The 14,614-nt window shown below is 40.1% G+C and overlaps 1 protein-coding gene across 1 annotated transcript; it reads left to right on the top strand.

The window, feature by feature from the left end:
* Positions 1 to 1,661: 1,661 nt before the first annotated feature.
* On the top strand, positions 1,662 to 2,858 carry LOC130978961 (uncharacterized). Its single transcript, XM_057902296.1, has 3 exons — positions 1,662 to 1,795; positions 2,216 to 2,289; positions 2,674 to 2,858. The coding sequence occupies exons 1-3, from the start codon at positions 1,662 to 1,664 to the stop codon at positions 2,856 to 2,858; spliced, it is 393 nt and encodes a 130-aa protein (XP_057758279.1).
* The last annotated feature ends 11,756 nt before the right edge of the window (positions 2,859 to 14,614 follow it).

The following is a 14,614-nucleotide window of genomic DNA, read 5'->3' as shown; positions in this document are numbered from 1 at the left end:
CTATGGTGTGCAGAAACTCCACCGTTGAAAATACATAAGTGAAAGGTTCAGGCATGGCCGAATGGCCAGCCCCCTCAAACGTGATCAATAGCCTCTTAAGATGAAGAATAAAACAAAACTGAGACCAAAGATGAAACGTGGTCAAAAGACGACTAATACAACAGTTAAATGTCCTATATATACTAGACTAGCTACTAGGGTTTACATGAGTAAGTAATTGATGCATAAATCCACTTCCGAGGCCCACTTGGTGTATGCTTGGGCTGAGCTTGATCTATCCACGAGCTGAGGCTTTTCTTGGAGTTGAACACCGAGTTATAGCGTGTTTCTGGCGTTCAACTCCGGGTTATGACGTGTTTCTGGCGTTTAACTCCAGACAGCAGCATGTACTTGGCGTTGAGCGCCACTTTACGTCGTCAATTCCCGAATAAAGTACGGACTATTATATATTGCTGGAAAGATCTGGATGTCTACTTTCCAACGCCGTTGAGAGTGCGCCATTTGGAGTTCTGTAGCTCCAGAAAATCCATTTTGAGTGCAGGGAGGTTAGAATCCAACAGCATCAGCAGTTCTTTTGTCAGCCTTTTTCAGAGTTTTGCTCAAGTCCCTCAATTTCAGCCAGAAATTACCTGAATTTACAGAAAAACACACAAACTCATAGTAAAGTCCAAAAATGTGAATTTAACATAAAAACTAATGAAAACATCCCTAAAAGTAGCTTGAACTTACTAAAAACTACCTAAAAATAATGCCAAAAAGCGTATAAATTATCCGCTCATCAGTAGACATCCCAATTGAAGACATTGTTGAGGTAGAGGATGTTGAAGAAGAGGATGAAGTACAAGACATGGTTGAAGAAGAAGCGGCTCAATCGAGGAATGGAGCACCAAAGGTAGATGAAGCCACTAGAGATGCCATCTCCATTCCCTTTCCACACCTTGCTAGGAAACCCAGAAAGCAGATGGAGCTAGACCCCAAGATGGTGGAGATCCTTAAAAATACTGAGGTAACCATTCCCCTTTTTGATGTTATTCACCAGGTACCTAAGTATGCTAAGTTTCTAAAAGATTTATGCATAAATAAAGATAAAAATACATGATTTAGAAACTATTCCTCTAGGTAGCTCTATTTCTGCTTTAATGGGTGCCATACCGGAAAAATATGGAGATCCAGGTCCATGCATGGTTACTTGTACTATTAAGGGTGTACAATTTTTTGACTGCATGTGTGATTTAGGTGCATGTGTGATTATTATACCATTATCTGTATATGATGTATTGAGGCTCCCTCCCTTAAAAAGGTCGGCAGCACGGTTTGTTTTGGCAGATAAAATCATAATCTCGGTGGTTGAAATTGTTGAGGACGTGCTGGTGAGCATTAAAGGGCTCACATTTCCTATTGACTTCTACATTTTGGAGATGCCCCCTAATGACTCAGGAAGACCATCATCCATCCTGCTTAGAAGGCCATTTCTAAAGACTTCAAGGTTCAAATTGGACGCCTTCTCAGGAACTTACTCTTTTGAGATAGATGGCAGAGCATTGAGCTTCAACCTGGATGAAGCTATGAAGCACCCACCGGAAGATCACTCCATCTTCTAGTGTGACATTATTGATGAGACCGTGGCTGAAGTCCACCAAGAAGAAGTGGAAGGGATGAACATGGAGCAAGGTGCAAGTGTGGAAAAACCCTCTGAGCTTCCTGAAGATACCTTGCCTCCTCCAATGGCCCCAGATAATCAAGTGCCTAGCCATGAGCAGAAAATGGAGTTGAAGCCTCTTCCACCCCACCTCAAGTATGCTTACCTTGAGGATAATCAGAAGCTCCCAGTTATCATTACAAAGGAACTCACCTCCCAATAGGAGGACCAGTTGCTTGGTGTGCTGAGAAAGCACAAACAAGCTATTGGGTGGAGCTTGGCGGATATAGTAGGCATCAGCCCTCAAGTCTGCAAGCACTGTATATTTTTAGAAGAGGGAGCAAGGCCTGTCCGTCAACCCTAAAGGCGGCGAAACCCCACCATTCTAGAGGTTGTCAAGAAAGAAATGACCAGACTGCTTGAAGCCGACATCATCTATCCAATCTCGGATAGTGAATGGGTCAACCCAGTACAGGTGGTACCAATGAAGTCTGGCGTCACAACAGTGAAGAATGAGCATGGGAAACTCATTGCAACTAGAGTGTAAAACTCCTGGAGGGTGTGCATTGACTATAGGCATCTCAACCAGGCTACTCGTAAGGATCACTACCCACTTCCTTTTATCGATCAGATGCTTGATCACCTGTCAGGTAAATCACACTACTGTTTTCTAGATGGTTACACTGGCTATTTTCAAATTCATATATCTCCTGAAGATCAGGAGAAAACTACTTTTACATGTCCCTTCGAAATGTATGCATAAAAGAGGATGCCTTTTGGCTTATGCAATGCACTGGCTACGTTCCAAAGATGCATGATGAGCATTTTCTCAGATCTTCTTGAGAACTGTATGGAAGTTTTCATGGATGACTTTAGTATGTATGGTGATTCGTTTAACCTTTGCCTGGATAGTTTAGCTAGAGTATTAGACATGTGTGTTAGTTCAAACGTTGTATTGAATTTTGAAAAATGTCATTTTATGGAAAAATAGGATATTGTTCTAGGTCATGTACTTTCTAATACTGGTATTTCAGTTGATCCCGCAAAAATAGATGTCATTTCTGGTTTACCTTACCCTTCCTTCGTGAGAAAAGTCCGTTCGTTTCTTGGTCATGCAAGTTTCTACCATCGATTTATCAAGGACTTCAGTAAGATAGCACTACCCTTATCCCGACTGCTGCAGAAGGATATTGAGTTCGAGTTGAGTGTGGACTGCTAATAAACCACTATTTCATGCTTTATATTGTATTCAAATGAGTGATTTTATCAAGCTTTTCACCTACCTATTCATAGGATTTGCATGATTTTACAATTCCTTCCTAATTTAGTTCTATGATTGAAAACATGCTTCTTTGGTCTTAATTTAGCTAATCTTAATCCTCTCTTATCACCATTCGATGCCTTGATCTGTGTGTTAAGTGTTTTAGGCTTCATAGGGCAGGAATGGCTTAGAGAATAAAGAGGAAGCGTGCAAAAATGGAAGGAACACAAGGAATTGAGGAGATGACTAGCGAGAAGTCACGCGGTCGCATGGCTCATGCGACCGCGCGAAATGGAAGAAATCAGAGTGACGCGTTCGCGTGCCTGACGCGACCGCGCGGATTGGAAGCTACACGAATGACGCGAAAGCGAGGACGACGTGCACGCGTGGTACGAGAAATGCTAAGTGACGCGAACGCGTGGATGACGCGGACGCGTGACGTGCGCGACCTGCAGAATTACAAAAGTCACTGTCAGAGATTCCGGGCCACATTTCAACCCAGTTTTTGGCCCAAAAACACATATTAAAGTCAGGGAACATGCAGAGACTCAACATACTTTCATAATTCACTTTTTAGGTTTTAGATGTAGTTTCTAGAGAGAGATGTTCTCTCCTCTCTCTTAGGATTTAGGATTTTAGGATTTCTATTAGTTTAGTTCAATTCATCTTCATTCCAAGTTCTATGTTCCTTCAATATTTATTTTCTACTTTTATTTACTCTAATACTTTTATTTGTATTTGAATTATGTTGCTCAATTGGCTTATGAACCTTTCCATGTTATGACTTGAATTTATGTTTAGACGTAATTTGATATGTGTTAGATTTATGATTGCTTTATTTACATGAATGCTTTTAATTTAATTTAGAATTTTCCCTTTTGGCTTGGGTTAAATAATTGGTGACGCTTGAGTTATCAAACTCAAAGTGTTGACTGAAAATTAGAATTCTTCAAGAATTAATTCGAGATCCAATAACTCTAACTTTTCCCAAGGAAAGACTGGAATTTGAGGATTCGAATTAATTCATCCACTTAACTTACCTTCATAGTTAGAGGTTAACATAGTGGGAGAAAAATCCAATTCTCATCACAATTGATAAGGATAACTGGGATAGGACTTCCAATTTCTCATACCTTGCCAAGAAATTTTATAATTATTAATTTATTTTTCTTTATATCTGTGCCCATTGCCCAAATTCCAAAACCCCCAATTTACAAAACTCATAACCAATAATAAGAACACCTCCCTGCAATTCCTTGAGAAGACGACCCGAGGTTTAAATACTTCGGTTATCAATTTATTTAGGGGTTTGTTACTTGTGACAACCAAAACGTTTGTAAGAAAGGTTGACTGCTTGGTTTAGTAACTATACTTACAACGATAGTTTACTATAAGCTCTAAACCATCAATCTTCAGTTCTTCAAAATGGCGCCGTTGCCGGAGAATTGCAAACGTGTGCCTTATTATTGGTTATTGTAAATATTTTTCAAAAAAAAAAATTCAGATTTTTATTTTAAAATTTTTTTATCTTATTTTATTTTAGTTTTAAATTTCAAAAATCTTATCATATTTTTTTTCAAAAATCATATCTATTTCAAAAATCTTATCTTATCTTATTTCAAAAATCATATCATTTTCAAAATATTTTCTTTTTTATTAATTTTTATTTTTATTTTATCTCACTACTATGAACTCTCATCCCTTTGGCTATGAGTCTGGTTACAATTATGTTGCAGGAAAAGGAAATTACAATGAGAACAGGCATCAAGGTTGGAACAATCAAAGATGGGAGAGCCACAAGGATTTGATCAACCCTCATGGCAACAACCACCCCCAATGGACTATCAACAACCATTCTGTGATGCATATCAAGGCAATGGCTATGGTGAGCACTCTTTTGACTATCAACAACCACCACCATACGCCTATGAACCCCCTCCTCAACATAGCATTGGACCACCATACTCACAAGTCCCTTTTCACCATTCACTTCCATATGACCCTAACCCTCAACCACCATACCAACCACCTTATGAGCCATATGAACCATATATAGAACCACCCCGATTCCAACCCAATTACTCCCAAGAACCACCACCTCAATATTTGTCATCTCCATATCTATCAATCCAAGAGTCTTATGGTCCTACTTATGATACCCAAGCAGAACAAGAATCAAGGGATCGTCTCAAGGAGACAGTGGAAAAATTTTATGCAACCCTTCACCAATTAAATCAAGCGATAAGTCAATTAGCTTCCCGACGTTCGGACACTCAAGGAACCCCGATGGCTTCATGTGGACAATCTAGTGAAGAACGCAGCACGAAGGAGATACTAGAAACTCCAGTGGACAGTACGGAACATGACTTTGTACTGGAACAAGTGGAGGAAACTGTAATTATCAAAGAAGAAGAATTGGTTGAAGACTTAGGAGATGATGAACCTCCATGGAAAAGTCAAGACATAGAGCCTCCTTCCAAGACAGTTGCATTTGATGTTGAGGAGGGTGTACAACCTCCAAGGCATGTCATGATTAAGGACTTGGAAGAGGTCGATCAAGAGATGGAGACTAAAGAAGCAAAAGCACAACCTCCCATGCCCTTGGTAAGCAATGAAGAAGAGAAGATTGAATTGAAAGAAAGCTACCAAGAGGAAGAAGTCAAAATTGAAGAAGCTTACAAGGAGGTGGAAGTTGTCAAAGAGCACAAGGGAGTGGAGTTTGAATTTACCTTACCAAATTTATTGGAAACCCCTCCCCCTAAGTTACCATCATCCTTCACAACATTCAAGTGGGTAAAATTCATATCCCTTAGCTTTCTAATTCCACTTGAATATGGGCTACTGGAGATGGATGGTCAACTTAGCTCTTTGTGGCATAAAGACTAAGAGGAAGATGGACAGTAGTAAGAATTGTCCTGCAAGGTTCATTATGGTTGGAAGCTTTAAGTTTAAATGCAAGGGTTGGTATAAAGCTCAACTGAATGGGTCTAGGAAGCTGTTTGGATGTCTCAGTGAGAATTCCGACTGTTCACCACCCAAGTGGAAAAATGATGATCAACAAGAAGATGGGTACAAAGGTGGTGCACGAATTTGCAATCCGTACAACTAACCAGCAAGTGCACTGGGTCGTCCAAGTAATACCTTACGTGAGTAAGGGTCGATCCCACGGAGATTATTGGTTTGAAGCAAGCTATGTTTATTTTATTATTCTTAGTCAGGATATTAATTAAAATTATCAGTTGGAATTATTAGATGGGAAAAATAAAAGAGAATAAAATCGTTACTTGTTGTGCAGTAATGAGAAATATGTTGGAGTTTTGGAGATGCTTTGTCCTCTGAATTTTTGCAATGTAATATTCAACTCAATTGTTGTAAAGCACGTCTACGGCAAGCTGTATGTAGGGTGTCACCATTGTCAGTGGCTACCTCCCATCCTCTCAGTGAAAACGGTCCAGGTGCTCTGTCACAGCACGGCTAATCAGCTGTTGGTTCTCGATCATGTTGGAATAGGATCCATTGATCCTTTTGCGTTTGTCATCACGCCCAGCAATCGCGAGTTTGAAGTTCGTCACAGCCATTCAATCCTTGAATCCTACTCGGAATACCACAGACAAGATTTAGACCTTCCAGATTCTCAAGAGTGGCCGCCATCAATTCTAGCTTATACCGCGGAGATTCTGATTAAGGAATCTAAGAGAAGCTTATTCAGTCTGATGTAGAACGGAGGTGTTTGTCAGACACACGTTCATAGATTGAGGGAGGTGATGAGTGTCACGGATCATCACCTCCTTCATAATTAAGCGCGAATAAACATCTTAGATCGGAACACACACACGTTTGAGTGAAATAGAAACAATTGCATTAATTCATCGAGACGATGCAGAGCTCCTCACCCCCAACAATGGAGTTTAGAGACTCATGCCGTCAAAGTGTATAAAATTCAGATCTGAAAATGTCATGAGGTACGAAATAATTCTCTAAAAGTTGTTTAAATAGTAAACTAGTAACCTAGGTTTGCAGAATGAGTAAACTAAGATAATTGGTGCAGAAATCCACTTCTGGGGCCCACTTGGTGTGTGCTGGGGCTGAGACTAAAGCTATCCACGAACTGAGGCTTTTCTTGGAGTTGAACTCCAAGTTATAACGTGTTTTGGGCGTTCAACTCCGGATCATGACGTGTTTCTGGCGTTTAACTCCAGACAGCAGCATATACTTGGCGTTCAACGCCAAGTTACGTCGTCTATCTTCGCGCAAAGTATGAACTATTATATATTGCTGGAAAGCCCTGGATGTCTACTTTCCAACGCCATTGAGAAGGCGCCAATTAGACTCCTGTAGCTCCAGAAAATCCATTTCGAGTACAGGGAGGTCAGGATCCAACAGCATCAGCAGTCCTTTTTCAGCCTAACTCAGATTTTTGCTCAGCTCCCTCAATTTCAGCCAGAAAATACCTGAAATCATAGAAAAACACACAAACTCATAGTAAAGTCCAGAAATATGATTTTTGCCTAAAAAATAATAATATTCTATTAAAAACTAATTAAAACATGCTAAAATCTACATGAAATTACCCCCAAAAAGCGTATAAAATATCCGCTCATCACAACACCAAACTTAAACTGTTGCTTGTCCTCAAGCAACTAGATAAATAAAATAGGATAACAAGAAATTAAGAAGCAATAATATTTCAGAGTTTTAAGTGAAGCTCAGATTCTAATTGGATGAGCGGGGCTAGTAGCTTTTTGCTTCTGAACAGTTTTGGCATCTCACTTTATCCTTTGAAATTCAGAATGATTGGCATCCATAGGAACTCAGAATTTAGATAGTATTATTGATTCTCCTAGTTTACTATGTTGATTCTTGAACACAGCTACTTAATGAGTCTTGGCCGTGGCCCTAAGCACTTTGTTTTCCAATATTACCACCGGATACATAAATGCCACAGACACATAACTGGGTGAACCTTTTCAGATTGTGACTTAGCTTTGCTCAAGTCCCCAATTAGAGGTGTCCAGAGTTCTTAAGCACACTCTTTTGCTTTGGATCACGACTTTAACCACTCAGTCTCAAGCTTTTCACTTGGACCTGCATGCCACAAGCACATGGTTAGGGACAGCTTGATTTAGCCGCTTAGGCCTGGATTTATTTCCTTGGGCCCTCCTATCCATTGATACTCAAAGCCTTGGATCCTTTTCACCCTTGCCTTTTGGTTTAAAGGGCTATTGGCTTTTTCTACCTCTTTTGCCTTTTTTTTTTGCAAGCTTGTTTTTCACTGCTTTTTCTTGCTTCAAGAATCAATTTTGTGATTTTTCAGATCATCAATAACATTTCTCTTGTTCATCACTCTTTCAAGAGCCAATAATTTTAACATTCATAAAATTCAATATCAAAAATATGCACTGTTCATGCATTCATTCAGAAGACAAAAAGTATTGCCACCACATATAAATAATTAGAATTTTTCTTATTAAGAACTCGAAAAAAATATTGCCTCTTTATTCTAAAAATCTACTATTTTATTCATGTTTGATGATGATGAGAAAAATAAATTATAACTTAATTGGAATTAAAATCAAAGTAGAGATACTAATTACTACTACTAATATATAACTTCTAAGGTAGATTTCTAATAAGAACAGTTATCACAGAGTTAAGGCAAAGATTAGAACTCAACGACCTTTATTTTGGGAAGTGGATGTTCCTCTAGTCTGTGGGGTGCTTGGTCCTTCAAGATATAATTTCTGACACTTCAGTTCCTTCAAGTTACATCCTTGCTCTTCCTGTTTCCTTAGGTGCCATGATCTTGATGAGTTTTAGCTCAATGATCATGGCAAATCACACCAAACTTAGAGATTTGCTTGTCCTCAAGCAAAAGAAAGGATAAGAGAGGAATAGAGGGAGAGGCAATTTCGAAATTCAAAAGATATGATGAGTTGAAAAAGATTTAAAAAAAAGATATAAGATAAAAGATATGATTTGTAAAAGATAAATATGATAAGAAAAAGATATAATTTAAAAAGATATGAATGATATTTAAAAATAAATCTGAATTTTTAATTTGAAAAAGATTTTAGAAGATTTTAGAAAACAATTTGTTTTTATGGATTAAGATGCATGTAATATTTTTGAAAAAGGGATTTTAGAAATTAGGGTTCTTAGAAATTAGAATTAAAATTTTTGAAATTGAAGGATGATATTTGGAAACATGTTTATGCAAGAAATCATGAATTGAAACATAAAAATTAGAAAATTTGTGAAGAAAAATGAATTTTACCTCCTCCCCACCATCCTGGCGTTAAACGCCCAAATGCTGCATGTTTTGGGCGTTTAACGCCCAATTGTTGCTTCTCCTGGGCGTTCAACGCCCAGCTGTTGCTTCTTTCTGGCGTTGAACGCCAGGAAGTCCTTTGTCACTGGGCGTTTTTCTGAACGCCCAGGATGCTGTCAATCTGGCGTTAAACGCCTAGAAGGTGCTTCTTTCTGGCGTTCAACGCCCAGAAGATGCTCCTTTCTGGTGTTTAACGCCCAGATGGCTACCCTTACTGGCGTTGAACGCCCAGTGGGTGCTTCTTTTGGGCGTTCAACGCCCAAAATGTTTCTTACTGGCTTTTTCACGCCAGTGAGCTTCCAAATTTCCCTGTAACTTTGTGAATTCAATCAATTGCTATTTTTACCCTTTGAAGATACTTGGACACATACCTGTAAAAAAAAGAAATTTATTTAATTAGTAAATAAACTTTGTAAATGGCTGGGTTGCCTCCCAGCAAGCGCTTCTTTATTGTCTTTAGCTGGACTACCACTGAGCTCTAATCAAGTCTCAGTTTTGAGCATTCTTGCTCGAAGTTACTTTCAAGATAATGTTTAATTCTCTGTCCATTAACAATGAACTTTTTGTTAGAGTCATTATCCTGAAGCTCTACGTATCCATATGGTGATACACTTGTAATTACATATGGACCTCTCCACCGGGATTTTAATTTCCCAGGGAATAATTTGAGCCTAGAATTAAATAGCAAAACTTTCTGCCTCGGCTCAAAGACTCTGGATGACAATTCCTTATCATGCCATCTTTTCGCTTTCTCTTTGTATATTTTTGCATTCTCGAAAGCATTGAGTCTAAATTCCTCTAGCTCATTTAACTGGAGCAATCATTTTTCTCCTGCTAACTTGGCATCAAGGTTTAGGAATCTGGTTGCCCAGTAGGCCTTGTGTTCTAGTTCCACTGGCAAGTGACATGCCTTTCCATACACAAGCTGGTATGGAGAGGTCCCTATAGGGGTCTTGAATGCTGTTCTGTATGCCCACAGAGCATCATCCAAGCTCCTTGCCCAATCCCTTCTACAGTTAATTACAGTCTGTTCCAGGATTCTTTTGAGTTCTCTATTTGAGACTTCAGCTTGCCCATTAGTCTGTGGATGATATGGAGTGGCCACCCTGTGGCTAACTCCACAACGAACCAAAGCAGAGTAAAGCTGTTTATTGCAGAAATGATTGCCCCCATCACTGATTAATACTCTAGGGGTACCAAATCTGCTGAAGATGTGTTTCTGGAGGAATTTTAACACTGTTTTAGTGTCATTAGTGGGTGTTGCAATAGCCTCCACCCATTTGGATACATAATCCACTGCCACCATACATCAAACAACTCAATCTCCAAGATCCCTTGTTGAGGCATGGCATAACTGTGAGGCAGATTGCCAGATCTTTGGCAACTGTCACAATTAAGTACAAACATTCGGGAATCTTTATAGAGAGTAGGCCAGTAGAAGCCACATTGGAGGACTCTTGTGGCTGTTCGCTCACTTCCAAAATGTCCTCCATATTGTGATCTATGGCAGTGCCATAGGATCTTCTGCGCTTCTTCCTTAGGCACACATCTACGGATTACTCCGTCTGCACATCTCTTGAAGAGATATGGTTCATCCCAAAGATAGTACTTTGCATCTGTGATCAATTTCTTTGATTGCTGCCTACTGTACTCTTTGGGTATGAACCTCACTGCCTTGTAGTTTGCAATATCTGCAAACCATGGCACTTCCTGGATGGGAAATAGTTGCTCATCCGGAAAGTTTTCAGAGATCTCAGTAAGAGGGAGGGACGCCCCTTCTACTGGTTTTATTCGGGACAGGTGGTCTGCTACCTGATTCTCTGTCCCTTTTCTGTCTCTTATTTCTATATCAAACTCTTGCAGAAGCAACACCGATCTTATAAGTCTGGGTTTTGAATCCTGCTTTGTGAGTAGATATTTAAGAGCAGCATGATCAGTGTACACAATCACTTTTGATCCTACTAAATAGGATCTAAACTTGTCAATGGCGTAAACCATTGCAAGTAATTCTTTTTCCGTGGTTGTGTAGTTCTTCTGTGCGTCATTTAAAACACGGCTAGCATAGTAAATGACGTGCATGAGCTTGTCATGCCTCTGTCCCAATACTGCACCAATGGCATGATCACTGGCGTCACACATCAATTCAAATGGTAATGTCCAGTTTGGTGCAGAGATGACTGGTGCTGTGACCAGCTTAGCTTTCAGAGTCTCAAATGCCTGCAGACACTCCTTATCAAAGATAAATGGTGTGTCAGCAGCTAGCAGATTACTTAGAGGTTTGGCGATTTTTGAAAAATCCTTTATAAACCTCCTATAGAATCATGCATGCCCCAGAAAGCTTCTGATTGCCTTAACATTGGTTGGTGGTGGTAATTTTTCAATTACCTCTACCTTAGCTTGATCCACCTCTATTCCCTTGTTCGAGATTTTGTGCCCAAGGACAATTCCTTCAGTCACCATAAAATGACACTTCTCCCAGTTTAAAACCAGGTTAGTCTCTTGGCATCTCTTTAGAACAAGTGCTAGATGGTTAAGGCAGAAGCTGAATGAGTCTCCAAACACTGAAAAGTCATCCATGAAGACTTCCAGAAATTTTTCCACCATATCAGAGAAAATTGAGAGCATGCACCTCTGAAAGGTTGCAGGTGCATTGCACAAGCCAAATGGCATCCTTCTATATGTAAATACTCCAGATGGACATGTGAATGCCGTTTTCTCTTGATCCTGGGGATCTACTGCAATTTGATTATAACCTAAATATCCATCCAGGAAGCAGTAGTATTCATGACCTGCTAGTCTTTCTAGCATCTGGTCTATGAATGGTAAAGGAAAATGATCCTTTCGGGTGGCTGTATTGAGCCTTCTATAATCAATACACATACACTACCCTGTAACTGTTCTTGTAGGAACCAGTTCATTTTTTTCATTATGAACCACTGTCATGCCACCTTTCTTAGGGACGACTTGGACAGGGCTTACCCAGGGGCTATCAGAAATAGGATAAATAATCCCAGCCTCTAGTAACTTAGTGACCTCTTTCTGCACAACTTCCTTCATGGCTGGATTCAGCCGCCTTTGTGGTTGAACCACTGGCTTGGCGTCACCCTCCAGTAAGATCTTGTGCATGCATCTGGCTGGGCTAATGCCCTTGAGATCACTGATGGACCACCCAAGAGCTGTCTTGTGTGTCCTTAGCACTTGAATTAGTGCTTCCTCTTCCTGTGGCTCTAAGGTAGAGCTTATGATTACAGGAAAGGTATCACCTTCTCCCAGAAATGCATATTTCAGGGATGGTGGTAATGGTTTGAGCTCGGGTTTAGGAGGTTTCTCCTCTTCCTGAGGGATTTTTAGAGGTTCTATTATTCTTTCTGATTCCTCCAGATCAGGCTGAACATCTTTAAAGATGTCCTCTAGCTCTGATTCGAGACTCTCAGCCATATTGACCTCTCTTACTAGAGAGTCAATAATATCAACACTCATGCAGTCATTTGGGGTGTCTGGATGTTGCATGGCTTTAACAACATTCAACTTGAACTCCTCCTCATTGACTCTCAGGGTTACTTCCCCTTTTTGGACGTCAATGAGGGTTCGGCCAGTTGCTAGGAAAGGTCTTCCTAGAATGAGAGTTGCACTCTTGTGCTCCTCCATTTCCAGCACCACAAAGTCAGTAGGAAAGGCGAATGGCCCAACCTTGATAATCATGTCTTCAATTACGCCTGATGGGTATTTAATGGAGCCATCAGCAAGTTGAAGACATATCCTGGTTGGTTTGATTTCTTCAGTTAAACCAAGCTTTCTGATAGTAGATGCAGGTATTAGGTTGATACTTGCCCCAAGATCACATAAAGCTTGCTTGGTACAAGTACCCTCTAATGTGCATGGTATCATAAAGCTCCCAGGATCTTTAAGCTTCTCAGGTAAGCTTTTCAGAATGACTGCACTGCATTCTTCAGTAAGGTAAACTTTTTCAGTTTCCCTTCAATCCTTCTTATGACTTAAGATCTCTTTCATGAACTTAGCATAAGAGGGTATTTGCTCAAGTGCTTCTGCAAATGGAATCTTTTATTTCAAGAGTCCTGAGATAGTCTGCAAAGCGGGCAAATTGCTTATCCTGTTCCGCTTGATGGAGTTTTTGAGGATAAGGCATTTTGGCTTTGTATTCCTCAACCTTAGTTGCTGCAGGTTTATTACCTACAGAAGTGGGTTGGGAAGCCTTTTTAGAAGGGTTGTTATCAGCACTTGTATGTGACTGATCCCCCACTGGCGTTTGAATGCCAGGGGTGGAAGCTGGAGTGGCGTTAGACGCCAACTCCTTATTTGTTACTAGCGTCTGAATGCCAGAACCATGCTCCCTTTGGGCGTTCAACGCCGGATTCATGCTTGTTTCTGGCGTTGAACGCCAGGAATGAGCATGGGCTGGGCGTTCAGCGCCAGCATTATTCCTCTTTGGGCTCTGATTGTCCTCAGAGGGATTTTGATTAGCCATTTGTTCATTTCTTGGCTTCCTGCTGTTTTGAAGTGAAGTGTTTAATGTTTTCCCACTTCTTAATTGAACTGCTTGGCATTCTTCTGCTATTTGTTTTGACAGTTGCTTTTCTGTTTGCTTTAACTGTACTTCCATATTCCTGTTAGCCATTCTTGTTTCCTGTAGTATTTCCTTGAATTCGGCTAGTTGCTGGGTTAGAAAGTCCAGCTGCTGATTGAATTCATTAGCCTGATCTACAGGACTGAGTTCAGCAGTTACTGTTTTAGCTTCTTCTTTCATGGAAGATTCACTGCTTAGGTACAGATGCTGATTTTTGGCAACTGTATCAATAAGCTCTTGAGCTTCTTCAATTGTTTTTCTCATATGTATAGATCCACCAGCTGAGTGGTCTAGAGAAATCTGAGCTTTTTCTGTAAGCCCATAGTAGAAGATGTCTAATTGCACCCACTCTGAAAACATTTCAGAGGGGCATTTTCTTAGCATCTCTCTGTATCTCTCCCAGGCATCATAAAGGGATTCATTATCTCCTTGGTTGAAGCCTTGGATGCTTAGCCTTAGCTGTGTCATCCGTTTTGGAGGGAAATAGTGATTCAGAAATTTTTCTGACAGCTGTTTCCATGTTTTTATGCTGTTCTTAGGTTGGTTGTTTAACCACCTCTTAGCTTGATCTTTTACAGCAAATGGAAATAGTAATAATCTGTAAACATCCTGATCTACTTCCTTATCATGTACTGTGTCAGCAATTTGTAAAAATTGTGCCAGAAACTCTGTAGGTTCTTCATGTGGAAGACCGGAATACTAGCAGCTTTGCTGCACCATGATAATGAGCTGAGGATTCAACTCAAAGCTACTAACTCCAATGGAGGGTATACAGATACTACTCCCATATGAAGCAGTAGT

Source organism: Arachis stenosperma, chromosome 1 (genome assembly GCF_014773155.1).
Source record: "Arachis stenosperma cultivar V10309 chromosome 1, arast.V10309.gnm1.PFL2, whole genome shotgun sequence".
Classification (NCBI taxonomy): Eukaryota; Viridiplantae; Streptophyta; class Magnoliopsida; order Fabales; family Fabaceae; genus Arachis; species Arachis stenosperma.
Note: the sequence above shows the minus strand (reverse complement) of the source record. Positions and strands in the feature narration are given on the sequence as shown.

What these genes read in the sequence shown, in the direction of transcription:
- LOC130978961 (XM_057902296.1), top strand. Translation starts at nt 1,662, where the DNA reads ATGGAGCAAGGTGCAAGTGTGGAAAAACCCTCTGAGCTTCCTGAAGAT. An exon ending in CCTCTTCCACCCCACCTCAA is followed by an intron (nt 1,796 to 2,215) that starts GTATGCTTACCT and finishes CATTGACTATAG; the next exon opens with GCATCTCAACCAGGCTACTC. An exon ending in GATGCTTGATCACCTGTCAG is followed by an intron (nt 2,290 to 2,673) that starts GTAAATCACACT and finishes CTGGTATTTCAG; the next exon opens with TTGATCCCGCAAAAATAGAT.